Source organism: Bos taurus, chromosome 7 (genome assembly GCF_002263795.3).
Source record: "Bos taurus isolate L1 Dominette 01449 registration number 42190680 breed Hereford chromosome 7, ARS-UCD2.0, whole genome shotgun sequence".
Taxonomy (NCBI): domain Eukaryota; kingdom Metazoa; phylum Chordata; class Mammalia; order Artiodactyla; family Bovidae; genus Bos; species Bos taurus.
The window spans coordinates 4,587,446-4,615,156 of record NC_037334.1 but is presented as its reverse complement, the minus strand read 5'-3'; the positions used below and the strand labels follow the sequence as shown (position 1 = coordinate 4,615,156).

The 27,711-nt window shown below is 58.8% G+C and overlaps 4 protein-coding genes and 1 long non-coding RNA gene across 11 annotated transcripts; 3 read left to right on the top strand and 2 right to left on the bottom strand.

Moving 5' to 3' along the window:
• Positions 1–325: 325 nt before the first annotated feature.
• On the top strand, positions 326–7,802 carry KXD1 (KxDL motif containing 1). Of its 4 annotated transcripts, XM_059888283.1 has the most exons (6): positions 326–391; positions 906–1,064; positions 2,911–3,032; positions 4,038–4,190; positions 5,963–6,009; positions 6,840–7,799. In XM_059888283.1, exons 3-6 carry the CDS (start codon positions 2,932–2,934, stop codon positions 7,067–7,069), a joined length of 531 nt encoding a protein of 176 aa, XP_059744266.1. In that variant the 5' UTR covers positions 326–391; positions 906–1,064; positions 2,911–2,931; the 3' UTR covers positions 7,070–7,799.
• On the bottom strand, positions 5,555–8,951 carry LOC112447322 (uncharacterized). 2 transcript variants are annotated; one of them, XR_003035423.2, is made up of 3 exons: positions 8,596–8,951; positions 6,656–6,733; positions 5,555–6,269 (listed from the first exon to the last, which is right to left on the bottom strand). It is a non-coding gene; the product is annotated as an uncharacterized lncRNA (long non-coding RNA). The 2 variants fall into 2 exon arrangements; XR_009495136.1 differs by lacking the exon at positions 6,656–6,733 and having other exon boundaries at positions 8,596–8,942.
• Positions 8,952–9,028: 77 nt separating this feature from the next.
• UBA52 (ubiquitin A-52 residue ribosomal protein fusion product 1) lies at positions 9,029–11,413 on the top strand. Its single transcript, NM_001076363.2, is given in 5 exon segments — positions 9,029–9,052; positions 9,970–10,083; positions 10,355–10,441; positions 11,033–11,135; positions 11,217–11,413. Coding segments are annotated over 4 exon segments (387 nt in total). The 5' UTR covers positions 9,029–9,052; positions 9,970–9,980; the 3' UTR covers positions 11,311–11,413.
• A 1,610-nt stretch (positions 11,414–13,023) lies between these two features.
• On the top strand, positions 13,024–15,669 carry REX1BD (required for excision 1-B domain containing). Of its 2 annotated transcripts, none has more exons than NM_001075490.2 (5): positions 13,024–13,129; positions 13,224–13,306; positions 13,600–13,804; positions 14,731–14,810; positions 15,448–15,669. In NM_001075490.2, the coding sequence occupies exons 1-5, from the start codon at positions 13,028–13,030 to the stop codon at positions 15,518–15,520; spliced, it is 543 nt and encodes a 180-aa protein (NP_001068958.1). In that variant the 5' UTR covers positions 13,024–13,027; the 3' UTR covers positions 15,521–15,669. The 2 variants fall into 2 exon arrangements, with proteins under 2 accessions (NP_001068958.1, XP_005208502.2); XM_005208445.5 differs by having other exon boundaries at positions 15,429–15,669.
• Positions 15,670–15,968: 299 nt separating this feature from the next.
• On the bottom strand, positions 15,969–26,831 carry CRLF1 (cytokine receptor like factor 1). Of its 2 annotated transcripts, none has more exons than XM_059888499.1 (9): positions 26,591–26,831; positions 21,227–21,508; positions 20,777–20,906; positions 20,457–20,626; positions 19,308–19,465; positions 19,049–19,217; positions 16,950–17,137; positions 16,793–16,840; positions 15,969–16,298 (listed from the first exon to the last, which is right to left on the bottom strand). In XM_059888499.1, the coding sequence occupies exons 1-9, from the start codon at positions 26,700–26,702 to the stop codon at positions 16,278–16,280; spliced, it is 1,278 nt and encodes a 425-aa protein (XP_059744482.1). In that variant the 5' UTR covers positions 26,703–26,831; the 3' UTR covers positions 15,969–16,277. The 2 variants fall into 2 exon arrangements, with proteins under 2 accessions (XP_059744482.1, XP_024850521.1); XM_024994753.2 differs by having other exon boundaries at positions 16,793–16,835.
• Positions 26,832–27,711: the final 880 nt, after the last annotated feature.

Sequence of the window (27,711 nt, the reverse complement as noted above, 5' to 3'; positions counted from 1 at the left end):
ATACGAACTTAGAGACTACAAAAAGGCATGGTTTTCCTAAGAAGGAAGCTGATTATATCCTTTTATTGAAAAGGTTACGTTATTCCTACGTCCCTTCCCGGTTCTGGACTGCCGCCGAGTTCAGCTTCTGCAGACTACGCCGGCGCGAGAGGGACTGTTTGATTGGCTATTTGTTGCGTTGAGCCCGCAAATAGAAGCTACATGTAAGCCCCACCCCTTCCTGCCACGCCTCCACTCACGCAAGTCGGCCCTGGGCACGTCGCCGCCACGCGCGCGCTCGCACGCAGGGTGCGTGGTGACGTTACGGCGGCGCGGGCGCCATCCCGGAAGCGCGAGCAAGGCCGCCAGATGTGCAGGTGCTACTGCCAGCGACGCCCGGGCCGAGTTCTGGGTGGGGCTGGGGACGCAGGGGCCTCTGGGGATCCAGGCCGGGTTGGGCGCGGTCTCCGGGCTGTCGTGGGGTGGGGCGCGCCGCTGGCAACACCTGGGCACCCCTCCTGCGCACAGGCCTCAGTTTCCCCGTCTGCGCAGTGGAGGCGCGGGTGGCGCTGTGGGCAGGATCCGGATCCGCGGCGCGAGAGTTGGGGCCACTTGTATTCAGGCTGTACCTTGTCTCCAAAACCGGGCGTTGGCCTGTTTGGGCCTCAGTTTCCCGGTTTCACAAGGGCGGGGCATGAGAGGATTGGGGAGCCCCACCCCACTCGCGGGTTTTGCTGAGCTTGTGCAGCCCTTTTAAATTCTGTTAAAAGACCTGGGTGGAGTAGCGGCCCCTTCCCGCTCTGGTGTGTGACCTTGCGCAATGGAGCCCACCCCTGTGTTGCCCTCGGAGGGGTAGTGTCTGCCTTGTAGGGGGAATTGGGGATTAAATGAAGTGCTGTACAAGTGTTTGTTCTTATTTTTGGAAGCACTGGGGAGGCCATCCTTAGATTTCTTCACGCTGCCCTCGGAGAAGCTCCCTGCCCGGAACCCAGCGCCTCTTATCACTGTTGGTTTCGGTCTCACAAACAGCGTTGTGAGATTCTAATTCTTTGTTATTCCTACTTTGTGGATGACAGATTTAAGAGGTGAGATGACTTTTCCAAGGTCACACAGCCTCCCTCTCTGCGTGTTTTCCCCATAAATGTATTTGGAGCAGGACCAGAGCCTATGCTGGGTCATTTCCACCCTGTGTATAGGCCAGACTAACAGTTGGGGAAGGCTTCCTCCACGAGGCATCTGGTGGGAGAGTGTGCCTTGAATCCCTCAGCCCTCACATCTGGGAGCCAGAGACAGGAAAGAGCCCTGCTTTGAAGCAGAACCATTTTCCACAGGTCCAAATGCTGTGCCTGCCAGGCTCTAGCTGCACACGACTAGCACACGACTCTCCTTTGAGAGCCCAAGTGTCCCCTTTATACATGATCTTCTTTGGAAATGTGGAGGGTGTTGGTGTCCATACCTGGCACGGAGTAGGAGCTCAGTAAGCATGGTGACTGGCGCTGGAGGGTGAGGGGAGGGGGGGAGTTATATTTCATCAGGTGTGACAGTTTACCTTGAGAAGGCACATGGGGGCTGCAAACCAATAGCCAGATTCAGCACAAAGAGAAATGTACTCTTGGCCTCTATGGGGTAAATATTAGTTGTTGACATTTGTAAATGAGGTGATTTCACAGGGACAAGAAATCCATGTTTTGGTTTTTTCTTTTTTTTTTCTGGAAAGAATCAGAAGTCTGGCAGGAATCAGGGACAGTAAGAAGCAGCTGTCTTGTCAGACGCAGATACTGAACATCCAGGTCTCGCATTTGTGGATCCTGTGGGCCGCGGGCATTTGAGTTGTGACCCGTGGTTACTGGTTGTGTGTCAATGGCCCAGTACCTCAGTCTCTGAGCATCATTTTCCTCATACATAAATAAGGATGATAGCAGTTGCTGGTGTTTGAAATTGGTGTCTTGTTTAGCATAGAGTTGATGTTCAATAAAGAGGAGGGTAGACGTGGACTCTGAAAGCCCTTCCTGATCCTGTGCATGAATCTTAACCAGTTGCAAGTGGGCTTTTCTGTTGGCCATTAAATGTGCAGATCCCAGAGCCAAGCTATGTCAGGATTCTGGGTTTTTCCTGAATCTCCTCAGGAGGGCCAGTGCTGAAGCTGTGTCCCCTCCTGCCCTAGCATGGTCTTGGAAGTCCCCACCTGCTGGGGTGTAATCTGTGTGCCAGAGAAGCTGGGAACTGCAGATCCATCTGGGTTGCTGGGGCTCACTGCCTGGCTTTAAGTTGCTAATAGAAGTCCAGCTTCAGAGCTGAGTTTGAAAGTTTCTGTTTTGCTCTCACCAAATTAAATTCTGGCAATGCCTTGCTGTGAGCTGGGTTCTGGGCTTGGCTCTGGAGAAAGCAGCAAGCCAGAAAGACATGCCTTTGTTCTGCTGCAGCTGACACTGTGGGGGTGACTGGCAAATGGGTCACCTGATAACTAAAATAATTTCAGGAAGAGATGAGACAGTGGAACCATTTAAAAAGGTGAAGTGATGAGAGTGACCAGAGTGGGGGGTCTTTTGGGAGAGAAGGCATTGCGGGGGGGGGGTGATGAGGGGACAGCCATATATGTTCTCCCAGTGGGGACAGCAGGTGCAAAGGCAGGGGCGTGTGGGAGGAGGGTGGCAGATCTATGCAGGAGGAAGTTGCCTGTGACTTTGGGCACATGGGAATTGGGGATGTGGAGGTAGAAGGGGTGATGGGATTCTGATGTGCTTGGGTACAAGTTATAAATATGAACTCCAGTGATTCTCAAAACACTTCTGAATTTCTGGGATGACAAAGCTGAGGCTCAGGTGGCATGACCCACTTCATGTGGCTTGCGGGGTAGCCAGACCCTCTTATCCATCCCACCTCCCCCACTTCTGATGCAGACCAAAAATTCTTTCTTCCTGCCTGTTTCAGGCAGCGGAGGAGGAGGAAGAGATGGACCCCCCGGACTCGGCCTCGAGGGTCTTCTGTAGCCGCATCCTGAGCATGGTGAATGCGGACGATGTCAGCGCCATCATCCTGGCCCAGAAGAACATGTGAGTGAGGCCAGGGGCCCTGGGTCCCCAGCGTGGGAAGGAATCCACTTGCTGGCCAACATTCTTGCCCTGCCCGCCTCTACCCTGGTCCCACACTGGTGATAAAATGAAGGAAGTGAGCAAATCTTCTGGCTGGCTCCAAAGTAAATTCCTTCCTGGCCTGGAGGCGAGGCCTTGGCACAGGAAGCGGGGCCCTGGGACAGTTTTGCAGCTGTGGACAGTTTGGCGGGGGCCGCAGCAGCTCCTAGCCTGAGGCCTGGGGTGGGGAGACTTGGGTTGGGGGGAGGATAAGGAAGGGGCTGTGGGATTTAAGGGAGCCATGGCTCACTTCCTGTTGGGCGCCTGTTCTCAGAGCCAAGGCTGTCTCTGCAGTGCATGCGGGGTCACTTGGAAGCTCTAGGAATGACCTTTGCCCTCTTTGGGGCTTGGCACTGTAGCCACCACAACTTCCCCCTAATTCCAGCATGCTCTCTGACACAATCTTGGGGTGGAATCAGTCTCCTGGGGCTTTATCTTTGTGTCTTGAAGCTAAAAGTTCTTCATTCCACTTATGGCACAGCAGGGACCTGATACCTTGCCTTTCTCGTCCTGTGACAAGGGTGCTGACTCTGCCTGGTCTCGGCAGCGCCCATCTCCCTCCTGGGTCTTACGGCCAGATTCAGACCTGGCCCTGGGGGAACGCCCAGGCTGAGAGGAGACAAAATCAGACTTGAACCTTCCTGGCCTCAGGGTATCAGGACCGGAGCAGAGAAAGAACCTGGGGAAGCAGGAGAGTCAAAGAGTCTGCTTGAGGGAGAGGGTGAAGGCTACATGAGAAGGGCACCCTTGAGGAGGGTTTTGAAAGCTAAATAGGAGTTTGCTAGCTGTCTCAGACACCAGGTAGAGCTCTGCAGGACACGGGAATGATGTACACCAAGGTCACGGAGCAGGAAAAGGCCTAGCAGGATCAGTTGGCAGGGCCCTGGAGGCTGAGCAGAGGAGTCGGTGCCCTTTTTCTGCTGCCAGGCTGGACCGCTTTGAAAAGACCAACGAGATGCTGCTCAACTTCAACAACCTGTCAAGTGCCCGCCTGCAGCAGATGAACGAGCGCTTCCTGCACCACACAAGGACCCTGGTGGAGATGAAACGGGACTTGGACAGCATCTTCCGCAGGATCAGGTGGGTGCTCCCCCTCCAGCCTCCGCCTCCCACTCCATGGTTCAGGTTCCTCTCCTCTTCGATGAGGGCCGTCCTCTCCACGTAGCAGGGTGGGAGACTCAGCTTGTTTGTTTTACAAGGCTTCACCGCACACTTAGTATTGGAGAAGGACTGAAAACCTTAGAGTTTCTGAACTTAAGTTTTATTTCTTTTTGAACATGCAACATAGCACCAGACCCATACTGCAAAAGGTAGGCCAGAGCAGACAGTGAAAGGCTAGCCTCCTGTCCGCCTTGGCCTCCACCCAGGTCTTCTCTCAAGAGAAAAATGAGATTCCCGGGGTTTGTGGGTGCTCCTCGAGCCGGTTTCCATGAGGACAGGGAAAGACTGTCCAAGTCCCCAGCCACACAGAACGCTTGACACCCGCACCCCCAGAGCTCACACTGCTGTTGACAGCCTGGGCTCCTGGGCCCAGAACCAGCTACAGTGGCATTTCTGGCCGACCGTGCCGCTTCTGCTATTTCAGGAGCAGCCACGTCTGCTGGCAGAGTAGGTGCCACAGATTGAGGGCAACAGGTTGGAGCAAGCTCTACGCAGAAATCACGCAACAGGCCAGATAGATGCTACATAAGAGGGCATGTTTTCTGGGGCTTCTCACCAGGCTGCCCGCCCACGTGTGGTGTCGCAGGGATGGGGCTAGAGCAGGAACCCCAAAGGTTGACGTGTATCTGGGTCACTCAGTGAAGGTGGAAGTGTTAGTCAGCAAATTGTGTTTGACTCTCTGCAACACCATGGACTGTAGCCTGCCAGGCTGCTCTGTCCATGGAATTCTCCAGGCCAGAATACTGGAGTGGGTTGCCATTTCCTTTTCCAGGGAGTCTTCCCGACCCAGGGATAGAACCCGAGTCTCCCACATTGCAGGTAGATTCTTTACCGTCTGAGCCACCAGGGAAGCCCTGATGTCCCTCGGGAAGGAGATGAGTGTGTCTGCCCAGGCAGGGACGCCGCAGCAGTGATACTCTGGGGGACGGTTTGGGGCACGGTGCTGGCTGACCAGAGTCAAGGCTGAGAGGCTGTTCTGAAGGTCCTTTTGTAACTCTTTGTAAACAGAATTGCAGTAAAAAAAGTGAAAATCTCAGTTGCTCAGTCATGTCCGACTCTGCGACCCCAGGGACTGCAGCCCGCCAGGCTCCCCGTCCATGGGATTTCCCAGGCAAGGTTACTGGAGTAGGTAGCCATTCCCTTCTCCAAGGGATCTTCCCGACCCAGGTTTCCTGCATTGCAGGCGGGTTCTTTACCATCTGAGTCACCAGGGAAGCCCAAGCAGAACTGCATTACTTCAGGTACGAAGAAAAAACCAGCAGTTAAAAAAGGGAAACAGGTGCCTCTCTGTGAACTTCAGTTTAATGAGTGCCGGTGTTTGGGGCATGGACAGGCAGGCCCTCCTGGCCCCTGTACAGACATCCTCACCCCAGGATGGAAAGACAGGCTGGGACAAGTCCCCAGAGGAGTGGCTGTTGAGGTGAGGGGAAGGGGAGCCTCCTGGAAGGTGGTCCTGGTAGAAGAGGGTGAGACATGAGGCATTACAGGTGGGGGCCGGACCCAGCACTAAGGCCGTGTGGAAGCTGGGCGACAGCAGAACAGTAGCTGCCACCCATCATGGGGGTCGGAGGGCAGGCTGAGCGCCCAGCCCCCTCCAGCCTGGAGCAGTGAGCAGGGGGGCCCTGGCCTGCACCGGGCCCAGCCTGTCTCCTCAGCAGGCTCAGCCCTGTGTGCCTTCCCTTCCCCAACAGGACACTGAAAGGGAAGCTGGCCAGACAGCACCCGGAGGCCTTCAGCCGTAAGTGTCACCCAGAACTCCTGCATCCCACTTCTGGGCTCTGCACCCTTTGATGTCAGTGCCCTCAGCCCAGGGCTGGCTTCTGGAATGTACCCCAAGGGCTGACAGCAGGCCCAGGCCCTGGTGGGTCGTGGGTCCAGAGAGACGTGGGGCAGGGGTCTGGCCTGGTCTTCTTGGCAACCTGCAGAGCAAGTGTTGAGATCAGAATCTCCTCCTTCGGCAGAGGTCATAACAACGGGGTGTTGACAAGGATGATAGTCCTTAAAAAAAAAAAAAGAAAGGATGACAGTCCTTAGCCCAGTGAGTGTCATGCACCCACTGCGAGGCAGGCTGTTACCCGTAGCCACCTGTGAGGTGGGGGCTGTGCCCAGAGGGGCAGTGACTTGGCAGCCGGAAGCACAGCATCATCCATGCCGAGCCTCACTTTACCCAGTCTGCTGAATGGGCCAAAAGCTCCCCACCACAGGGCTGCTGAAACCACAGGCACAAAGGCAATGCCATCGTTTCCCAGTTTATAGAGCGGGGAGCTGAGGCACAGGCAGGTGAGGGGCCAGGCCCAGGTGACACAGTCAAGAGGGCAGAGCCAGGCTCAGGCTCACCGCCCAGGGCCCATGTAGGCCAGACTCCGGAGAACCTGAGTCCTTACCTCACTTCACCTTGAAGAGAGGCCTCTCACCTGCCAAGGCCTCAGTTTCCTCCTCTGTAAAATGAACAGAGTCCTGTCCTGTGGGGTGGAGATAGCTGTCAGGGGTCATGGGCCCAATTAATCCCTCGTCACAGTGCCCAGTGATGACAGTGACTCAGCCAACTCTTGGGTCGTCTTCCCCCAGACATCCCAGAGGCATCTCTCCTGGAGGATGAAGATGAAGACCCCATTCCGCCTAGCACCACCACCACCATCGCCACCTCAGAACAGAGCACAGGCTCGTGTGACACCAGTCCCGACACTGTCTCGCCCTCCCTCAGCCCTGGCTTCGAGGACCTGTCCCACATCCGGCCTGGTTCCCCTGCCATCAACGGTCGCAGCCATACAGATGACGAGGAGATGCCGGGCGAGTAGCCCTGCTCCCAGGAGCTCCGAGGGGGTCTCAGGGCAGCAGCAGCGTCACTCCCCAGATGTCTGAAGTGGCAATGGAGAACCCTGCCTCGAGATACTCAGCTTTGCCACCCTAGTCTGTCATTTAGGGCTTGCTGAGGGGACAAGGCTCCCTCCTTAGAATTCCTGGGGATCTTTCATTCCTCCTCCTTCCTCACTGAGAACATCTTTTCTGTAGATTCCTCTATCAAACTGGGGATGACCAGTCCATCTGGAGTTGGGCTGGGCACAGGGAGCTTTTCCAGAGTCAGGCCTTAGGTCTACTCTGAACAACACTTCAAGCTTCCCAGAGACCAGAGCCAGATGTCCCCTGCCCCAGCCCCCTGGTCAGAGCCCCCTCAAGACAGTCAAGCACTGTCATCTGAGTCCACCCAGCCCACCCCTGCGCCTACTGGTTCTGGTCTTCTTGCCCCTTCCTCCAATGAGAGTACTGAATCCTTTCTCCAATCATTATCTCAAGGAGGTTTCTGAAACAGTTGTAGAAGGCTCAAGACAGAGATTAGCCATCCACTCAGCCCCAAGCCTGTTTCTCTGACCAGAGGTGTAGACCTCTAGAGCCTAACAAGCCTCTCCTAGGGCCTTTGTGGAGCAAGCCGAGCAACGTTGGAGAACAGAGTTAAGTGGAATATTTTTGTACCCGATGTTTACAGATGCTGTTGGGAAGTTATCAATAAAGAGACTCTGTTACTAAAAAGGGGAGGTGCATCTAACAGTGACTTCCTTCCATCCCTGGGCTCAGCATCCCAAAACAGGGACAGGTGCTGCACGTGGGACAGGCTGGCTGTGGAGCGCCAGGCACCACTGGCCTAGGAGGAGGTGGGGCTGCTTTGGGTGGGGGTCCCCAGTGGTGACAGCCACAACGACCCCACTTCCTATCACCACAGAGGCCTTCCCACTGCTCACATCATTTCCTTACTTCCTTGAATAACTCCTCTAAATCTCAGCCCCAAAGTGGGCTCCTCAGGAAGCTAGATGGGGTCGCATTCCCCATCAGACACTGTCACAGAGTCCCCTCATCTTTGAAGCACTTTCCATTAAGTTATTAAAGGTCTCTTCCCAGACCTCAGAGTGTCTACATTTGCCTGGTCCATAGGGGCGCCGGGAAGTGGTCAATGAAGAAGGTACCCTGAGCAAGGCTCCACTGTAAAGAAGCCCCTACAGTGCAGACGTGGGTTCGATCCCTGGGTCAGGAAGATTCCTTGGAGGAGAGCATGGCAATCCACTCCAGTATTCTTGCCTGGAAAATCCCATGGACAGGGGTCTGGCAGGCTACAGTCTACAGGGACAGAATCAGACACGACTGAAGCGATTCAGCACAGCACGCCGCCAAATCCACGGGTAACTTCGTCCTCACTTGTTCCCAGCGCTCAGCACTTTTTAACTTCTTCCGTCCCAGAAACAAGACCTTGGGTCCCACCTCATTTCCTTGAGGGAATGCACCAACCCCACCTGCCCTCGGTGCTCCTGTACGCACCCGCCCTGATACCCACTTATGCACAGCAGCCAGAGAGCCTCCAGTGGCTCCAGGGGTCTAGCCCCCGCGCCGCCTCCCGCCTCGACCCCTGCGTCTTTGGACCTGCGGCTTAATTCCTTTCCTGCAGCACAAAGGTCTCTCCTAATCTGTTTAAATATCTCCGGAGCACCCGCTATGTGCGGGCCGTCTTCCAGGAGGTTTGGAGACAGGGCAGTAACACCTGGAAAGGTGCGGTCGTCTTACTACGTGACCCGATGGGTGGGGCTCACAGCCGGAAGCTAGCGGGCCAAGGTCCCACTCAGGCGCCGCGACTTCGTTCGCCAGCACCCACCATGGGGGCGGGGCGGGGCACGACGCGCGGCGCGGATTGTGACGCAAGCACGCAGCGTGCTCGGTGCGCAGGCGCTTTCGGCGGCGAATCGGCGGTTTCCGGTTCCGCCGCCCTCTTTCTCTTCAACCAGGCGGCCGAGCAGGTTGGTGGTGGAGGCCTTGCGGGTTGGCGCTGGGCCGGATTGGTTTGTAGGGTGCGGGGGACTATGGGGGCCCAGGGAACGGAGGCGGCGGCCTGAAGTCCGTGTAGGCGGGCCAGGTTCTGCGGGGTGGCTTAGCAAGGCACGTTGGGCCGGGTTCCGGCCCCGAACTGGGCCCCGCGAGGGAAATCGGCATTTGGAAGGGGAGCTTGCCCGCTCTGCCGGCCCCAGCTATCTGAGGAGGCCTTGGGGAGAGCGTGTGTCCTTCGGGTATGATCTAATTTAATGCGGAGGGGTATTAACTAAATTTTTCTCGTGGCGGAAACCGTGCCAGTCCCTTCGAAAATATGAAGCCCCTCAGCTGGGTTTCTGTCGCCTTTTTCTAAGTCTGTAAAGAGAGTCTGGTAGTAGCAACTGTTTTCTTAACTTGGAAAATGAAAACGATACCTCTGTAAACACGTACCAGGCACGTGGTTAGCAGTTGTTATTTATGGATTGGATAAAACGCAGGAAGTGTGGTCTGAGCATTCGGGTGTAACCCAGAAGGAAGCCGGAGTTTTGGGTGTCTGAGCTTGGTATTGGAGAGGAAAAGGGATTGTAGAGAGGAAGGTGTGTGTGTTGGGATGCTACTAAGATGAGATTCCCACCCAGGCTGCAGGAAGAGCAGGGGCTGGTGAGGAGAGGAAGGGTGGGACCTTCAGACCACGCTTGGAGAAAATATGCTTGGCAGGGTGGTGCCCTAAAGTTGAAGATGCAGGCTCAGATGGGCAGAAGGAACCAGGCAGTGAGGTGGGCCTGCAGTTGAGGTCGAGGCATGCATGGGGCTGGCTTGGACTAAACCTGGTCAGCCTGTGAGCTGGGGCTGCTCAGACCTTTAGCGATCACCACTCCCCCCATCCATGCTAACCCTGTCTCCCCAGCAGGCGCAGAGATGCAGATCTTTGTGAAGACCCTGACGGGCAAGACCATCACCCTTGAGGTCGAGCCCAGTGACACCATTGAGAATGTCAAAGCCAAAATCCAAGACAAGGAGGGTGAGTTGGGCTGAGTCTGAGTGCTGCGCCCAGTAGGAACCTCAGCCCTGGGTTTCTGCTATCCTGTGTGCAATGGGTGCTGGGCTTCAACAGATCTCAGCCATGCCAGTGTTCCCCAGTGTCATCTTGGGAAGACAGCTTGCCCTCCCCACCTCAGTTTCCCTTTTGACAGATTGGGGTAATCCTGGCACAGCCTTGTGGTGGCGGTGGGCGGGGCACGGCGGGAGCTGTGCTTGCAAGAGCCTCTGTAATGGAGGTCCTCTCTCCTTAGGCATCCCACCTGACCAGCAGCGGCTGATCTTCGCTGGCAAACAGCTGGAGGATGGCCGCACTCTGTCAGATTACAATATCCAGAAAGGTACGGGGTGCGGTGGCTAGCAGGGCCTCAGCGAGGCCTAGGACCCAGGATGCAATGCTGACAGTCTGTCACTAGGAGGGAGCTGTAGAGGAGGGTGGTCCTTAAGGTGGGGATCAGATGGCGCTAGGGAGTGTTGCTCTGTAAAGTGCTCTTTTCATCGCTGAAAAGCGTCTCCATCAGTGTTTTCCGAATGCCCATGGTTTCTCATGTTCTTAGTCACTTTTCTTTTAAGGCCTGTGTGTGAGTATTAATGTTACAAGTATTGTAAAGGAAATCACCACTTTTTCCCTAGCAAAATAAAAGGTTATCCTTGCATCTCTTAGAAATTGCCTTGCCTGTGGGGAAACCGAGGTGGATACCACTGTTGGTGTATATTTATATTAGTCTCCAATTTCGTGAGGACTGGTGACATGACAAGGTGCAGGTTCTGTGGGGTGGCATGTCCATGTGCACATACCCAAGGGGTTCTGATGTAGCCCCATCATACTTGATAAGCTGTGGTCTGGAGGGCCCTGGAGGCCGCCCTCCACCCGTGGGACTGAGGTGGTGAGGCTAGGCTCCGACAGTGTCTCTGCCCTTCATTTCCTGTAGAGTCCACCCTGCACTTGGTGCTTCGTCTGCGAGGCGGCATCATCGAGCCTTCCCTCCGCCAGCTCGCTCAGAAATACAACTGCGACAAGATGATCTGCCGCAAGTATGTGCTCACGCATGGGGGCGGGGGCCGCCCTGGGCATGGGCCGGATGCGCCCTCACCCTCCCTGGTGTCCTTGCACAGGTGTTACGCCCGCCTGCACCCCCGTGCTGTCAACTGCCGCAAGAAGAAGTGTGGCCACACCAACAACCTGCGCCCCAAGAAGAAGGTCAAATAAAGCTCTTCCACCTGCTTCTCCTTTGCCCGCAGGGCGGCCTCCTGCCCAAGCCCCGTGGTCCTGGGCCTCAATAAAGTTTCCCTTTCGTTGACTGGAGCAGTAATTGGTGTCCCTGTGGCTGGTCTGTCCAGTGGGGGGGGGGGGCGGTGACTGAGATGTGGACACCTACGGGACTTAATGTTACTCAGCTCTTCATAGCCCTTGGGGGTCCTGGGTCCTGAGTTCCAGTTGTCTTATCTGTAAATTGGACCATGGTCCCTGCCCTTCACATCTGAAGTTGTCAGAACCACAGCACAAGGAAGTCTCAGACCTGGCCCTCTGCCACATAACCTAGTGAGCCCACCCGTTTGGGTTTTATCATCTGAAATAGAGAATAAAGACCTTCACCAAGTGACCGGTGGGACCTGGTCAGGCACATTTAACAGCCCTTATGTCTGGGCCCTGGAGGTGTTTGGGTGTGGGTGGATGGGTGGATAGGCTGGAGCATACCCCCTAGTGTAATAACACCTTCTCTCCATTTTGCCTGACCACTAGCCCTCCTGGCTCCACCCAGGACTGATGTCTGTTGGGTGAGGGTTGCAGTGCCCTGGCAAGGCTGTGTTTTTATTTGTCTTGGGATGACTGGGGCTTGATGTAGGTGACAACTCAGGCCTAGAGTGATGCCTGAGAATAGCTGAGACCTGGAGTGCCAGTTAAAGGCTGTCACTTCAATGTCTCAGGTAGTTGAGTTTCTTGTTAGCTGCCCCTTCCTCCCTGTGGCCAGGCTGCCATTTTCCTGGTCTACCTGGTCTACTCCTAGAGGAGGGAGGTTCTGAAGTTCAAATTAGGCTGTGTGTATCCAGCTCTCAGGCCTTTTCTTAATATGAAACACTACCACCACCATCTCCCTGCCCTGCCCTGGACTCCCATCTCAGGGGCTTTTTTTTCAGCTCACTTCCAATCAGGGCTTCCCTGATACCTCAGTTGGTAAAGAATCCACCTGCAATGCAGGAGACCCTGGTTGGATTTGGGTCGGGAAGATCCCCTGGAAAAGGAGTGGGCTACTCATTCCAGTATTCTTGGGCTTTCCTTGTGGCTCAGCTGGTAAAGAATCCACCTGCAGTGCTGGAGACCTGGGTTGGGAACATCCCATGGAGAACAGAAAGGGTACCCACTCCAGTATTCTGGCCTGGAGAATTCCATGGACTGTATTCCTGGAGAGTCCCATGGGGCCACAAAGAGACTGGACTGAGTCACTTTCACTTTCTTTTTCCAACCAGTTCACATAGGACCTGCTAGTGAATCTGCTGTAGGCTGGGTTCCAGCGACTTGAGCTTTCCAATGTCAGAACCTGCGTTCAGATCCCACTCTTGTCACAGCCTTGTGGCCTCTGATGACGAATATCACTTCCCAGATTTCTTTGTGTGGGAATGGAATGTGAGGAAGTGAAGTCGGGTGTTGACAGTTGTATAGAAACAAAACCTTGCTGTATATAGAACCTTATATTCAAGATCAAAAACTTTAAGAAGGCAAGCGCTGGACAGGAATAAACACGGGGTGGGGTGGGTAGAGGGTGTCAGACCTGAGAAGCCCTCCAGTATTCGCTTCCCATTGTTCCCCGGGGTTTCTTCCAGGTTGACTGTTCACCACAGGCTACGTTCCGAGGCCTCCCGGCCTGCAGGGGGCGCCAGGCGCATCGGAGCAACCTGATCCCGGGCGGGGCCAGAGCTGCGCAGTCATGATCACAGCGGAGGCCGCATCAGAGTCCACTGTCCCTGCGGTGCCGGGTGATACGGCCGCCACTGGAGTCCCAGAGCACGAGGAGCTGGTGTGGCCCTGGGTGAGCTCGAGCCCGAGCGGGAACATGAGTGGGGCGGGCGGTGCAGGCCCGGGGGCACCAGCTTCATGCCCTAGCCATGCTCCCCGCTCCGTAGAAAGATGCCCCGATCCGGGAGCTGGTGCAGCGCATCCACCAGCTGCAAGCTGAGCGCGCGCAGGCCTTCCGCCGGCTGGAGGAGTGAGTGTGGGCGTATGGGAGGGGAGGGGTCCCAATGTTCGGCCCTCAGCCCACTCGGGATGGGCGAGCCTTGAGGGAGGAACTGGGTCCCCGTGCGCCTCAGTGTCGGAGGTGGAGCGGGGTTTGCGAGGAGACCAGATCGCTCCCTTCCTTATGCGCTGGGGTGCGCTCGTCTCGGGTTAGCCTCCACACTCTGGGATCGAGGGACACTTCTTGGGCGGCTTTCAGGCGGTCGATGCGGGTGCAGGGCCTGAGAGCCGGGGCCGTAGCCTCAGGACCCTCACCTGCCGCAGAGGCCACCGCCAGTACCTGAGCAGCGGCCCGCCCTACGACTTCCCGCGCTACCGGAGCACGGTCCACGAGGTGACCCAGGTCTTCGCCGCCGCCTCGAGAGAGGTGCTGGCGGTGGAGGCCGAGCTAGCCGGACCCCGAGCGCAGCCGCTGCTCGCGAGCCACGTGCGCAGCCTGCAGCAGCTGGAGGAGACGCGCCTGACCACAGTGAGGCCCCGCCCCCCGGCTGTTTCCCCCGCGCCCACTCTACGGCTTGTGTCTCCCGGGGCTTGGCCCACGGTGCACCCCTTGGGGGAGGGGCCACATTCCGTCCCTGCAAACCCCGCCCCTGGCGCCCCAGCAGTCCCCTCTACATGTCCCAGCTAAGTCGTCCATTAAGATTTCACTTGAGAGTCTCAGGCTTAGCCCCCTCCTTTCTGCCCCCACTTTTATCCAGGACACGCCCGCTCCATCCCAGACCCCACCTCTACAGCGCTCCTCCCCTCTCTGGCTTGTCCCAGTGCCCCAGATCTGTTACTCAACCCTCAGATTGGGTGCAGTGAAACTCCAGGTCAAGTCCCCTTCTTAGTAACCCTAGATCCCAGCCTAAGTTGTGGGCCTGTGACCCGGCCTACTCTGCCTTCACAGCCAATCCTGACCGAGATACAAGGCCACGTGAAGCCACGCCCACACCACACTCGCCGCTGGGATTCCCAGGCCACCCTCTTTTAGAGACCCAACCCAAGTCTAGGTTTTTGGCCTACTTCCAAATTGGGATTATAACGCCCTGGCTGGTCTCTGAGACTAAGATTCCGCCTACTTATACCTCCAACTGCACCACTCCTGTCCCCCAATCCCTGGCCGAGATTTTACCCCATTCCCCTTCCCCGCCTACATGAGGACACACCCACACTGCGCTGACTCTAGGGCCCGCCCACTCGGCCCCCCTGGTCAGGAGCCCCTCTAAACCTAATCCTAGATTCCTCCAGCGTTAAAAGTACTGCTGCCCTTGAGACTCCTGCCTGCTTTGCCCTCCTCCCCCTTGTGCTGCCTTTCTGGGGGCTTCAGTGTTTCCCCCACCCTCCTATGTGGGAGGTCAGGGCACGGCCTCTGCCAACCGTGACGTCCTCCTCGCTGCCCATTCCCCCAACCAGGTGGCCCTGCTGCAGCTGATGGGGACACCAGAGCTGACTGGGCAGGAGGACAGCCTGCAGATGCACCAGCTGAAGATGAAGTGAGTGCTGCCTCCCAGTGGGCTGACCGTGCTAGATTTGCGTAGGCATCCTTGGGCACCCAGCCCCAAACAGGCATGCCCCAGGGCTGGCAAGGTCAGACCCCAACCCTCTGGACCTGCACACAAGCCTTTGGCTGTGCATACCAGAACCTTCACCTGGTGACCTTAGATGCACTACCCACCTTCCCCCGGTGCATATGCCCTGCCGTTTCACACCAGACTTGCTGTGTATTTTCAGGACACAGCTGCATACCTCACACCCGTCGATCCTGCTCACATGGCTCGACTCGGAGCTTGGACATGGTTGCCCAGGCCCTACCAGGCACACACCTGCACATTCCCGCCTTTCGCCTCTCAGACACACACATGTGCACACCCACTAGACATCTGCCACAGTCGCCCTGCACACCTTCCTGATGGCCCACACTCACCAAGATGACCTTTCCTCCTGCCACTCTGACCCACAGGACCACCCCTTCTCCCAGGCACCTAAATGATCCTCCCACTGCTAGTGCTGCTTGGAGGTTTGGCGGGAGGCAGGAGGGCCTGGGGCTTGCCACAGCCCCCTTGGAGCTGCACTGCGGCGGCTAATTCACCCCATCTGGGTTTTATTTATAGTTCCCATCCACTCTTGTAGGGTAATTAAAACCATGGAAGCAATCAGTGAGGTTCTCCAGGACCTCAGGTTTGATGCGGAATCTGCCGAGTGATGGTGGCTCCGCAGGGACAAGAGAGATGGAAAATGGGGCATATGGCGCCCTGCCCTGACCACCCAGCTGGCTGGGGTCACACCCCAACGGACCACTGACCCTCCTTGAGTTCACTTCACCTCTCATAATAAAGAACCTAAAGAATCTTCTGTCTGCATCTGCTCCACTATCGCTGGGGTGCTGGGGTGGGGTCCCACAAAGTCAGGGATGCTGGGTGCAAGAATCCCTCCCACCAACCCCTATTGCATAACTCTAGAAACTCTGGTGTTTTGAAGCCCACTCTCCAAGGAGTTTAGAACCAGATATTTCAGATCATGGAGAGAGCTGGAAATTCTGGGAGGTGAAGATTCCCATCCCAAAGGGTCATCAGGATTCCACGTGCCTTCCCTAAGCCCCACAGCCCCTCACCCTAGGCCACTCTAGCCCCAAACTCACCTTCACAATCAGGGCACCTAAATAGTTATGTTTATTTAAAAAGATTCCTTGGAGGGGGTTCTGGGTAGGGGGAGTAATAACCCTTCTTCACACTCAGCTCTTGCAAGCATTCTGGGAAGCAAAGCCCCCCTTCACACACACACACCCCCCACTGGGGTGCACCTCACATGGAGGCCAGAGCTGTTGTGGCCCTCAGAGCTCGGAGTACTCGCCCCTGCTGCTGCTGACAGGGCTAGCGCACCCTGAGGGGAGGGTACAGAGATGGCCCCCAGTCTGGGGTGGCCCCTGGATCTCCATGCAGCAGGGAGGGCAGCCCCAGCCTCTAGAGCTTATCTGGCAGGACCTGCAGGCAGAGGGAAAGCCAGGCTTAGCAAGAAGCCTGGGAGGGGCCAGGACCACAGAGCAAATGAGGCCCAGGTCCTGGGCCCACCACTTTCAGCCAGCTGCCCTCGGTAGGCTGCTGCCCCTCTCTGGGCCCTGGTTTTCCTATCTGAGGAGTAATATCTATCCATCCCATGGGTTGTCCTGCAGAGAACACACGTGGCACAGGGCCAGTATGCAGTAGGTGCTCATACATGCTCCGCAGGTGGCTATGTGCATTCATTCCTGAGAATGATATCCCCTCTGGACACTTTGAAGGGTTCTGGGTGTTCTTACTTGGCTAAAGGCCACAGGGTCAGGCACACAGTAGGTGTTAGGTAAATGCTGATAAATAAATGCTGGAGGAAAGACTTGTACCTCAGCAACTCTAAGGCTGAGGATGGAGGGCCCACGGCCTGTGGTCACCAGGAGGGCTCTTGACTCCTGGCCTGCCCACCCACCTGGGGTCCCCCTTACCTCTCGCCGCGCCCCGTCTGCCCGAGGACAGGATCCCCTCGTCCTGTGCTTGGAAGGAAGGAGGCAGTGTCTGAGGGCTGTGGGCCTACCTCCCATCCCCTTTACCCCCACCCGGCCCCACCCCTCCACCCCTCTCCCAGGGGTCCCATTTTCCTACCTGGTTGCGGGTCTTATGTGACTTTTGCATCCAGGCTCGCCACTGGTCATAGAGGCGGAAGCTGAGGTTCGAGCAGTAAGCGTGCTTCTTGAGCCAGCCCAGAAACTGCTTGAGCTCGCGCCGCACCGGCCCCGAGCTCGGCTCGCCGCCCCGCGGCTCGCAAGCCCCGCCGCCCGGGCCCGGGCGCTCTAATGGGGGCGGAGCGGCAGCGTCAGGGCGCGGCCAGCAGAGGGCGCGCGCGGGCAGGAGAGGGAGGTTCCCTCGCGCGGCAGGACCGCGTTCTCCTCGGGGACCCCGCCCCCCGCGCCCTTCCCTGTTTCAGCGCGACCCGGTCCGCCCCACGGCCCGGCCCAGCACTGCAGCCCAGCTGCGCCCCCGAGGAGACAGGGGGCAGGGGGAGGAAGGGGTTCCTCCTCCACATCTCCAGGCACCCTGAGCCAGGTGTGTGTGAAAGCGGGGGAGTGAGGAGAAGGGCCAGGGCCAGAGGGATAAGCCGGAGCAGGAGGCAGGGGAAAGGAGAGAGAGACGCTGATGAGAAAGCTGGAGAGACCAAGGCAGACGTTAAGAGATAGAGGCAAAGAGAGACAGATACAGGGGGAGCGAAAGCCACGGGGGGCAGCCAAGGAGATGCAGAGGGTGGAGAGATGGAGAGGGAGCCAGAACAGGAAGGGACAGAGACACTGGGGATGTAGGGACGCAGAAACCAAAAAAGGCAGAAAGACAGACACAGGGAAAGAGAGTGAGCGACAGATGAAAGGAGGTAGACAATTCGAAGTGACTCTGAGGGGAGGGACAGTCCCCAGGACAGGCCTGAGAGTACAGCCGGATGGATGGGGAGTGGGCCAGGAGGGCCAGGTGGGAGGCCGGCCTGTCCATCCAGCCGCCAGCCGCAGCCAGCCCTGAGCAGCCTGAGCGGGCCGGCGGATAAGGACATCGGCCTCACGTCATAAATAATGCCGGGGACCCGCTGACAGGCCCTGGCACAGCCCCGGCCCCCACTGCCCCTGGCGGCCTCCCCTGGCCTCCCCCAGCCTCCCCAGCGGACGCAGCCGCCTGCTGGCTCCCGTGCAAGAATCGCAGGTGCTGGGCACGAGCAGGGGCCAAGGCTCAAGCCCCTCCTGGCTGTGCTAGTTCCCGCCCACCCCTGAACCTGGAGGGGCCCCGGATGGGGGCTGGGGAACTAGTTGGAGCCTTGCTCTGCCACTCCCTGACTGGGACCCTCTCTGGGCCTTGGTTTCCCCATCATTCCAAGAGCGTGAGCCTGGACTTCGAGGGAACTGCGTTCAGATCCTTGTGTAACTTTGGGGGGCTGGGTGCACCTCTTGGGGGCTTGGGGTCCTCGTCTGAGAAAAGGGGGCCTCCCTTGGGTGAAACCATGGCAGGAGCAGGCGATAGGAGCCTCAGTAACTATTACTTGCAAACACTTGGGTGGCACCCACCATGAGGGCACTTTCCGTGGGTTCTCTCTCATCTAGCCCTCATAATAGCCTGAGGCAGGCATGACTGTGATCCCCACTTTCCAGATGGGAAAGCTGAGGCCAGAAGTACCAAGCAAAATTTCATACCATTTCACAGAGGAGAGAAGATGGCAAAGGGAATCAGACCCAGGCGTCTGATCATCTCATCCCCCTACCTTGATCTGAAGGGGAAACCAAAGCCTGTTGTAGGGAGAGTTGGCAGCCCACGGTCTTAGAGAAGCAAGGGTCTCAAGTTCACTTGCCCCTAGGGGCTAGGGAAGGGGTCCATGTGGGTGCAAGGGGCCAAGTGGGGATGACGCAACCAAAAGAGCAAGGGCCATGACTTGAGGGCAGCCTCTGCCGAGGAGGGCTGTGGAGTAACTCTGTCCTCTTACAGACAACTTTTTCTAGGGAATCTAGAGTATTGTGACTGTTTTTAAAAGTCTGCAAGTGGTTCAAACTTCCCCCCGCCCCCAAATGACAGGCTAAGAAAATAGATTCAAGGGCCACAATTGCCCCCCTCCCCCCAACCACAGGACCAAGAGTTTGAGACCTGGACTCTCCCGAAGGAAATAAGGAAACAGAGGCTCCGGCCGTTTTGGAGCTGGTCCCAGGCTCACCCAGCCCCGCTGGGGTGCTCACCACTTCGGGGGGTGGAGGCAGCAGTGGGGTGGCTCCATTCGCTCCAGATCCCGGCCTTCTTGGAGCCGTAGATGCCGAAGGGGTTGCAGCGCACTTGCACGAAGTAGACGGTGCCCGGCTTCAGGCCTGCCAGGCGGCAGGAGGTCTGGTTGCTCACATCGTCCACCACCTGGGCGGCCAGCGCAGGGTCAGAGGCGGGGGCAGCGCGGCAGGGGATGGGAGGAGGGAGGAGCCGGCCGGGGAGGGGCGGGGCAGGCACCTTCCAGTCCACGCTGTCCTCCACTCGGTAGCGGATCTGGTACTTGGCTTGGAAGAGGAAGTCCTTGAGAGCAGGCGGTGAAACCCAGCGCACGCTCAGCTGGTCCTCCAGGCCCCCGACGCGGCTCACGTGCACGTCCGGCGGGGGGTCGGTGGTCACTAGGGGGCAGGGCAGGCCTTCGTCACCGGGATCTCTTTGGACCTGGCTGGCACCCTCTGGGTCCAAGTACCAGAGCACGCGGCTTAGATGGCACCTGCTTCCATTCTCCCTCCCCCGACTTGGGACGGGTGGATTATATTAGATAATATTCGGGTAACACTCAGCACCCAGAAGCACTCAATTAATGTTAGCTGTTATCACCACAATTATCTGTGACAGGAGAAACATAATCCTATCTTCAGGGAACTATGTAAAAAGCAGACCCTGCCTGGATGATGATATTATTATTATTATGCCCAGGAGTGCAGGGGGCCCTTAGGCTGCCAGAGCCCTGGGAAGCTCCCCTTGACACACCCCTCCACTGCCTACCTCCTGCTCCTTCCGACTTCAGCAAGGTGCAAGGGACAACTGGGACATGCCCACAGCCCCTTCAGGATTTGAGGAAATAAAGTGGGAAGCAAGAGGAGGGACTTGCTGCAAGCCTTCCAGGGATCCTTCAGGGAGTCCTTTGGGCCGCAGGAGGGCTGGCCTCTTCCCCTGAGGCCTTGGTGAGGGGCTGAAAGAGTTAAGGCACAGGCCTGCTCGGGGCTGAGAAACACCCTAATTAGATTAGGCCCAATTCTGCTCGCGGATCATCCACTTCCTGCCTCCTGCCTGCACCCCCTCTCAGCTCCAGGCTGTGGCTTCCTGGGGCGCCTCCTGACCTGGGCGCCCCCTCCCAGCTCCCCTGGGCCCTCTCCCCGCACACCTGGGCTGCTGATGGGGGAGGCAGCCAGGCCAGGTGTTCTCCGCAGAGTAGGGGTATCCTGGTTGCTGCAGGGGGCTGGGGACCAGTGGGTGGATGCCTCGCTCCTCCCATCCCCAACCAGCCTGGTCCCTGAGACCTCAGCTGAGCTGCAGCCATGGCTGGGCCTTTGCAGGCGGGGGGGGAGGCCTGGAGGTGAGGGTTGCAGGTGGGCCACGCTGGCCTCTGTAGGGGGCGGGGCTCACCCACATCCAGAATGTCCAGCGTCAGCACATCAGAGCGGGCTGAGCCCAGCCTGTTCGTGGCCTCCACCCAGATCTCATAGGGCGTGAAGAGAGCCAGGTCCTTGGGGATGTGGCAGGAATGAGGTCCCACCGTGTGGTACTCCTCACACGTGTTGTCCTGCCCGTACCACCTGCAGGGACAGGCGGGGAGGAGGACACGTGAGGGGCCCCCAGGCCTCCCCAGCCCAGCCCAGAAGTGCAGACAGGACCCCAGAGCTCAGAGAGGGTGGCCCAGGCCACAGAGCTGGGCTGGGACATGTCACCCAAGGGCCACCACCAACCTCAGCTTGTACTTGAGGGAGTAGTTGGTGTGGAGGAATGTTTCCCCGTGGGCCCCCGGCGTCCAGCGGCATGTCAGGTCCTTCATGTTCCTGGACCAGCAGCTGATGTTGAAGGGTTTCTCTGGGGGCACTGGGGGAGCGGGTATGGGGGCTGAGGTCTGGGCTGGCCACGGACAGGTGGAAGGGGGACTTGTTGGCTGCCAACGGGGGCCCCCCACCCTTGGAGCAGAAGGAGGATGGACAGAGTGGACGTGGGCAGTGCCACCTGCATAGCTCTCTTGAGAATGGTGTATGGGCGCCTCCAGGATCTCATGCCCACCCAGGGGGCCCATGCCCCTCAACTTGTGCCAGTATACCCACTGTTCAGGCCAAGACTAGAGGGCCCACGATTCACACCCCTCTCCAGAGGGAGATGCTACCCCCAAGATCTGCCCCTGGGTGTCCACTTACGGCCAACATAGAGGCAGGAGCCGGCCAGGATGCTGCCATCGCGGGCGTGGCACACAAGGTTGTCCCCTGACTGCTGCCTGGATCCATTGAGGTTGGCCAGGGCGAGGGCCATAGTAGAGGCGTTGAGCATTCGGGAGAGCTCAGGGGGCAGGCGGCGTCCGTTGAGGGTCCAGTAGAGGCCCTCGGCGGTGGCCCCTGGGGTGTCCCCATGCACCGAGCACGTGGCCTGCAGGGAGGAGCCGATGAGGAGCGTGGGGTCCTGGGGACTGATCACAGCCGTGTCTGGGGTCAGAGAGGAACACCTGTCAGGGCTGGGATGGAGCTGCCCTGGGCCTTCCACCAGCCTAGGACCTCCAAGGCTCATGGCAGTCCTGCAAAGGAGCTGTTTATGATTGCCGCCCATTTTACAGAGAAGGAAACTGAGGCTCAGTCAGGTCAAATGACCAACCTAAGGTTGGTGGCAAAGCTGAGATTCAGCCCCAGGACTGTCTGATTCCACAATTCAGTCCTTCTAAGCCAGTTCCTTACTGACTTGCTCAGGGCTTTTTCTGATCGGTGACAAACCTCATTCAGATCCAAGGAACTCCTACTTTGCACACACTTCTGACAACCACTGCACTCTGCTTTTTCTTTTTTTTCTTTTAAACTTCATTTTATTTTTTGGCAATTAGAAATAACAGATTTGTGTGTTCCTTCTTTGATATCCCTCAGAACCTCACACATAGTAGATGTCTCTAGGGGGAGGAAAGCACTTCCAAAAAGAGGTGCCCTACTAGAATCCTGCTGATTTTATGGATGGAAAAAAACAAGGCTCTGAGAGATCAAGGCCCTTGCCTATGGTCACCAAATAGAAGACAGGCACACTAAACCTGTATCCATGTCTCTAAAGTTCTGCTCTGCACCGCCACCAGAACTGAAGGTGGCTGTGGCAAGCTCTATGCTCCCAACCCTCATCCCAAAGATCTGGCCATTGTCATCATCCTCCCCCTCAACTCAGTTTTCCTAATCTGCAAAATGGGAACAAGAAAGCTCACAGTCCTCAGGGCCATTGGAAAGATCAGATGGGAAGTGAGTGACTTCCTAAACTGGGTTGTGTGTGAACTGGGTTCTGAGCACAGGAACCTCGGGGAGGCCATGGTTGATGCCTTTCTTCCCGACTGCCACTGGGGCAGCCCATGGCTTCTCCTTCTGAAGATTAGAATCTAAAAGGAAACTGTCTTTATCCAGGAGGAAATCAAGGCACAGAACAGGGAGTAGGGTGCCCAGTTCAAGTCCTAGATGTCGTTCTAAGCCTCAGTCTCCCCATCTGGGAAATGGGCATCATGGTATTCACCACATGGGGTTGTTTGAGAAGAGTGAAAATTTTAAGGACAACTCTGTGGGACTTTTAAGCCAGGCTGACCTGGTTTCGAATGCCCTCAGCTCACTCTGGAAGTTGACCCAGTTTCTTTACGTCTCTGAGTCTTTGAGAAGCTCTCTCTCCACCAAGAGTGGTTGTAAGGATTCATTTGTTCACTCACTAATTCAAGGAGCACCTACAATGTGTCAGGATCTGAGGGCACAATGGTCACCAAGACACTCAACATTCATGCTCTTGTGGGACTTGAGTCCAAGGAACGTGAAGTCGCTCAGTTGTGTCCGACTCTTTGCGACCCCGTGGACTGTAGCCCACCAGGTTCCTCCCTCCATGGGATTCTTCAGGCAAGAGTACTGGAGTGGGTTGCCATTTCCTTCTCCAGGGGATCTTCCCGACCCAGGGATCAAACCCGGGTCTCCCACAGTCCAGGCAGACGCTTTAACCTCTGAGCCACCAGGGAAGCCCAGGGAGCAGCAGGAAAAAGCACTAGTATCTAAAAGAACAAACAAGGGAGAAAATAAAGCACGAATCAATGGTGGCAGCTAATTGACCCAAGAGGCCTGTCTGGGGAGGTGGCATTTGACCTGAGATGTGAATAAAATGGAAGTGTTAGTCGCTCAGTCATGTCTGACTCTTTGTGACCCCATGGACTGCAGCCCGCCAGGCTCCTCTGTCCATGGGATTCTCCAGGAAAGAACATTGGAGTGGGCTGCCATCCCCTTCTCCAGGGGATCTTCCTGACCCGGGGATCAAACCCGGGTCTCCTGCATTGCAGGCAGATTCTTTACTGTCTGAGCCACCAGGGAAGTGCATGAAATGAAAGAAGTAGCCATGACAATATATAGAAGAGGGTGTTCAGACAGTGGAGCAGCAAGTGCAAAGATCCCAGGGTACAGGTGGTAGGAAATGAGGTCAGCAGGGGCCAGACCTTCAGAGAGGAGTTCTTCCAGAGTTGAGCAGGGGAGGGATTTGTGTTTTAAAAGGATCACCAGGCAGCTGTAACAGGGGACTTCAGAGGGGACAGAGGGGCGGGGGGCAGACCAGCTTCCCTGGCAGCCAAGGACAGGGCAATCCCAGTCCCCCTGTAGGCCTCCTACATTCCAGCGGCTGCCCTGTGCTGGCCCCCAGCAGCTGCCCTGTGCTGGCTCCCCACTGCCCCACATGGGTGAGATGGGGTGGACGCAGTTCCGAGGCCGGCCCTGATGACTTTCCCGGGCAAACTTGGCTTGGAGGGCCATGTCTTGCTAGAGCCTGGGATCGCAGTTGCATTTGGGGCTTGGCCCAGGGCTCGCTGGAGGTCTCAGCGTCCGTGCGAAGGAGCCGGCTGAGCGGGCCAGAGCTGAGGAGGCGGGGGCGGCCGGGGGCGGGGGGCCAGGGGGCCGCCCCGGAGGTCCCAGGCAGCCAGCCGCCCGCTAATTCGGAATTCCTTAGGCATGAACTCGGGCGTGCCAGCGTCTCTGCCCCGGCCCACCCACCGCTTCCTGCCTGGGCCCCCCCAGCAGGGTGGGAGGCACGGCCAGGCCTGCCCAGACCCCAGGCCCATCCTCAACCCTCAGGGGTGGGTCCCGCCCCTCCCGTCCCCCACCCACCACCACAGCCAGGGCAGGAAGGGGGCGCTCTGGGGGGTCCTGGCTGGAGGCGGGGGCAATGCCCCTCTGCCCCACCCGCCTGGCCTGGGCTGGTGTGGCCTGCCTGCCAGCAGCTGCAGCTGCCCTCCCGGGGCTGGGCGGGGGACGGGGCGAGAGGGCAAGGCCAGGCGGGCTTGGACAGGCCGGTCCCCCAACCCAAGCTCCAGCAGGAAAGGTCACAGGGAGGCCTTCTCCTGAGGATGCGGGTGCCCATCTCAGCTGGAGCACCTGGGCAATTGGCTTGCTTTCTCCTGTTCTGTTTCCTCCTCCGTAAAATGGGAGGAAAATCCATTCTACCTGCTGGGGAGATGAATGCGATGAGCTCATGATGTCGAGAGGGCCCAACACACTGAAGTGCAGAGGAGCTGTTGGGATCAGGGCCCCTCCCGGCTCTGGGGTCCTGGCTGGCTGGTGCACTCTCTCCAGTCCTCCACGAACAAAGCGCCAAGGCATTCAGCAGAACTGGGATGCATACATTCCAGCCCCGGCAAAGCAGCTGGGGACAGTCCACTGAGGTTGGGGGGGTGGTGCCTGGCCTAGTTTGGGGGCTTCCTAGAAGGCTCCCCAAGCAGATCCCTGGGCTAGGCTTTTGGACAGCACCCCCCACCCCACCCCACCCCCACCCCCATCCCATGCTCCCTGCCTCCCCGCCCTTTCCCGCAGAGCTGGGGCCTTTAAAAGTTTTTTCCTCTCCCCCTTCCCAATCTGGAGCCACTGCCGTTATTAAAAAGGAACACCATGTGTTTTAAAAGCGAAAAGTGTGAGATTCTCTGCAAGCAAGGCAGGAGGGTGGCCTCCATCCTGGGGTCCCCATCTCCTGTCCTGCTGGTACCTGCAGACACTTTACGACCTGCTCGCCTGCTGGTCAGGTGCTAAGACACACCGTAAGTAGAAACATATTGCTGAGGTGTGAGAATCTTTTATTTAATTTCTTCCCCCTTAAAGGAAAAAACACACGCACAACAATCCCACCACCACCTTTGCTTGTTGCTCTGCTGGATGGAAAACAAAGCCTGCCACTAAAGGTGGCATTCACGAGTGCTGCCCACTGCCTGGCAGAGCTGTCAGGAATCCGAGGAGGGCCTTGGGGCAGCCCCTCACCTGTCCAGGAGCCTTGGGCATGCTAGGCTTTCAGCAAGTGCCCCCAGGGCACGGGACCCTGAGCCTTCTGGAGGAGCACCGCAGGGAGCCTGCCAACAGCTCTGTGCAGTGTAGGTCCACCAGGGGAGAGGGACGTGCTCCTCCTGGTCGACTTGCGAGCCTGCATGGGGCCCTCGGGGTGACCGTGAACATCCAGGGCAGGCTGTGCCTTCGTGTGTGCCCTGTGTCGCCTCCCCCTTGGAAAGAGTGTGTGACCATGAATGTGTGTGTGTCAGGGATGGAATGTGTGTGTGCGCGCCCCGATGGTGTGAGAATGTGCATCTGGGATGCAGTGTGCACGCATCCGAGGGCGAGGGTGATGGGCCACAAGCCAGTGTGAGTCTTTGTGTGTCTCTGGGTGTGTCCCAGAGTGGGTCGGGATGTGGAGACGGTGTCCTGGCCAGGGTGTGCATCGGGTGGGGGACCGGAGAGTGCCGGAGGCCAGGAGTTCCCAACAGGGTGGGGGTCTCTAGGCCTGCAGGGGTTGGGGGCTCCCGGTGACTGCCCCCCACACACACACCCAGGCTGGGCCCACGGTGCCCGGACTCGCTGGCTCCCGCTCCCTCTCCCTCTCACCCACTCTCTCACAAAGATTTCTCTCGCTGGAGTCTCCTAGTCCGGCGCAGCGTGGCCGGGAACTGTTCTAAACGCCGCCGGTGGCGGGGACTCCGTAGAGCCCCGCGCGCGGGGTCCCGCCGGGGGAGGGCCGCGGCGCCGGCCCGCGGAGAGGCGCGTCCCCGGGGACCCCGGGCCGCGCGCCAGGCGGCCAGAGCGGCCCCCTCCCGCCCCGCCTTCCTCACGGGGCTCATCCCTCCACCCGGGGGGGCCCTGCTCAGGGCCGGCACCCAGCGCGCCTACTGCGTGCGCCCCCGCCCGGGTGCGGTGACCCGCAGTCTCCGCGACTCCAAGTCAGCAGACGCTGTCGCGTGCGCCCCCCGCGTCCCGCCGTGCAGAGGGTCCCAGGCCGCGGCTCCTCGACCCCCTGGGGCCGAGTCGGGCGTCCTCCACAGGGCAGCCCAGGTAAGAAGGCCTCGGTAGCGGAAGCCGGACCCTCGGGCCAGGGAACTTCGGCGCCGTGCGCCCCACAGGTGAGGGCGCCCCGAGGGCCGCTCCGGGGGCGCCTTTCTTTGTTCCCGGGCCATCCAGGTGGCGCCCGCGCCCCCTCCCCCCCGCGGTTGCCCCCGGGGCGCACGCTCTCGGCCCAGGCGGGAAGGAGGGAGCACGGCGCCGTGTACTCACCGGCTCCTGATCCCGCTCGCGGCGCCCCGAGGACGCAGAGCAGCAGCAGGGGCAGCGGCGGCGGCGGCCGCCGCGCGGATTGGGCGGCGGGGCCCGGGCGGCCGGCGGGCATGGGGCCGGCGCTGCCGGGGGCGCGCGGCGGGAGGCGGCGAGGGGCGCGGGGCGCAGGCCGGGCGCAGGAGGGCGCGGGCCAAGCAGCCCGCACGTCGCTGGGCGCGGGCGCGGAGGCCAGAGCAAGTCTGAGCAGCCGAATTGACAAGGCGCTAATACGCCGCTGGCCCCGCCCGGCCCCGCCCCCGGCCCGGCCCCGGGGGGGCGGCGGGCCCCGCACCGGCCTCCCCGCCGCCCGCCCGCCCGCCCGCCGGAGGGCACCGCGAGCCCCACCCGTCCGGCCTCCGCCCCGCCGCGCACCGCACGCGCCGTTTTTCCCGCGGCCCCAAACCCCCCAACTCTACCCTTACCGACCTGGGACCTCCCTTTCCGACCCTGCCAGCTCCAGGCTCCCTACCCCCAGTCTGGGACCTGGCGGCCCCCAATCGCGTTTCCATACCCCCCGCCCACTTCCTCGCACCCAGCCCTCAGCCGTGTGTCCCTTCAGCGTCGCCTGCAGCCCCTAGCCCTGGTCCGCTCCTCCCCCCCCATCCTCCGTCTCGGCCCCCACCCCAGCTCTGGCCCCGCCCCCCCCCCCCCCTACTGAGCGGTCCCTGAGCCCCGCCTGCTCGCATCTCCAGCCCCTTTCCTCCCCGAGGGCCTAAGAGTCGCCCTCCGTCCCGCCCCACGCCCTCGGCGCGCGGGTCCCACAGGTTTTGGCCCAGCGCTCCCCCTCCCATTTCATCCCGCCTCTTCTGGTGCTCCGCGCGCGCAGCCTCGGCCCCAGGCTTTGCTGGAGGGAAGACGGAGCAAAAACTGCAAGGCTTGGAGTCCCCGGACCTCGCCCAGGCTCAGCTGTCCCCCTCGGGCGGGTCCGAGCCGGGATTCTGTGGGGGCGCCCGGGGGCCTCAGAAGGGAGTTCTCGCGTGGGCAAGAGGGGAGAAATGGGCCCCGTGGGAAAGGAGACGGGGGCCTGCGCGGGTCCCGTGTGCGGGCAGGAGGGATCCCCCAGGAGGAGAGCGGTAAGCAGG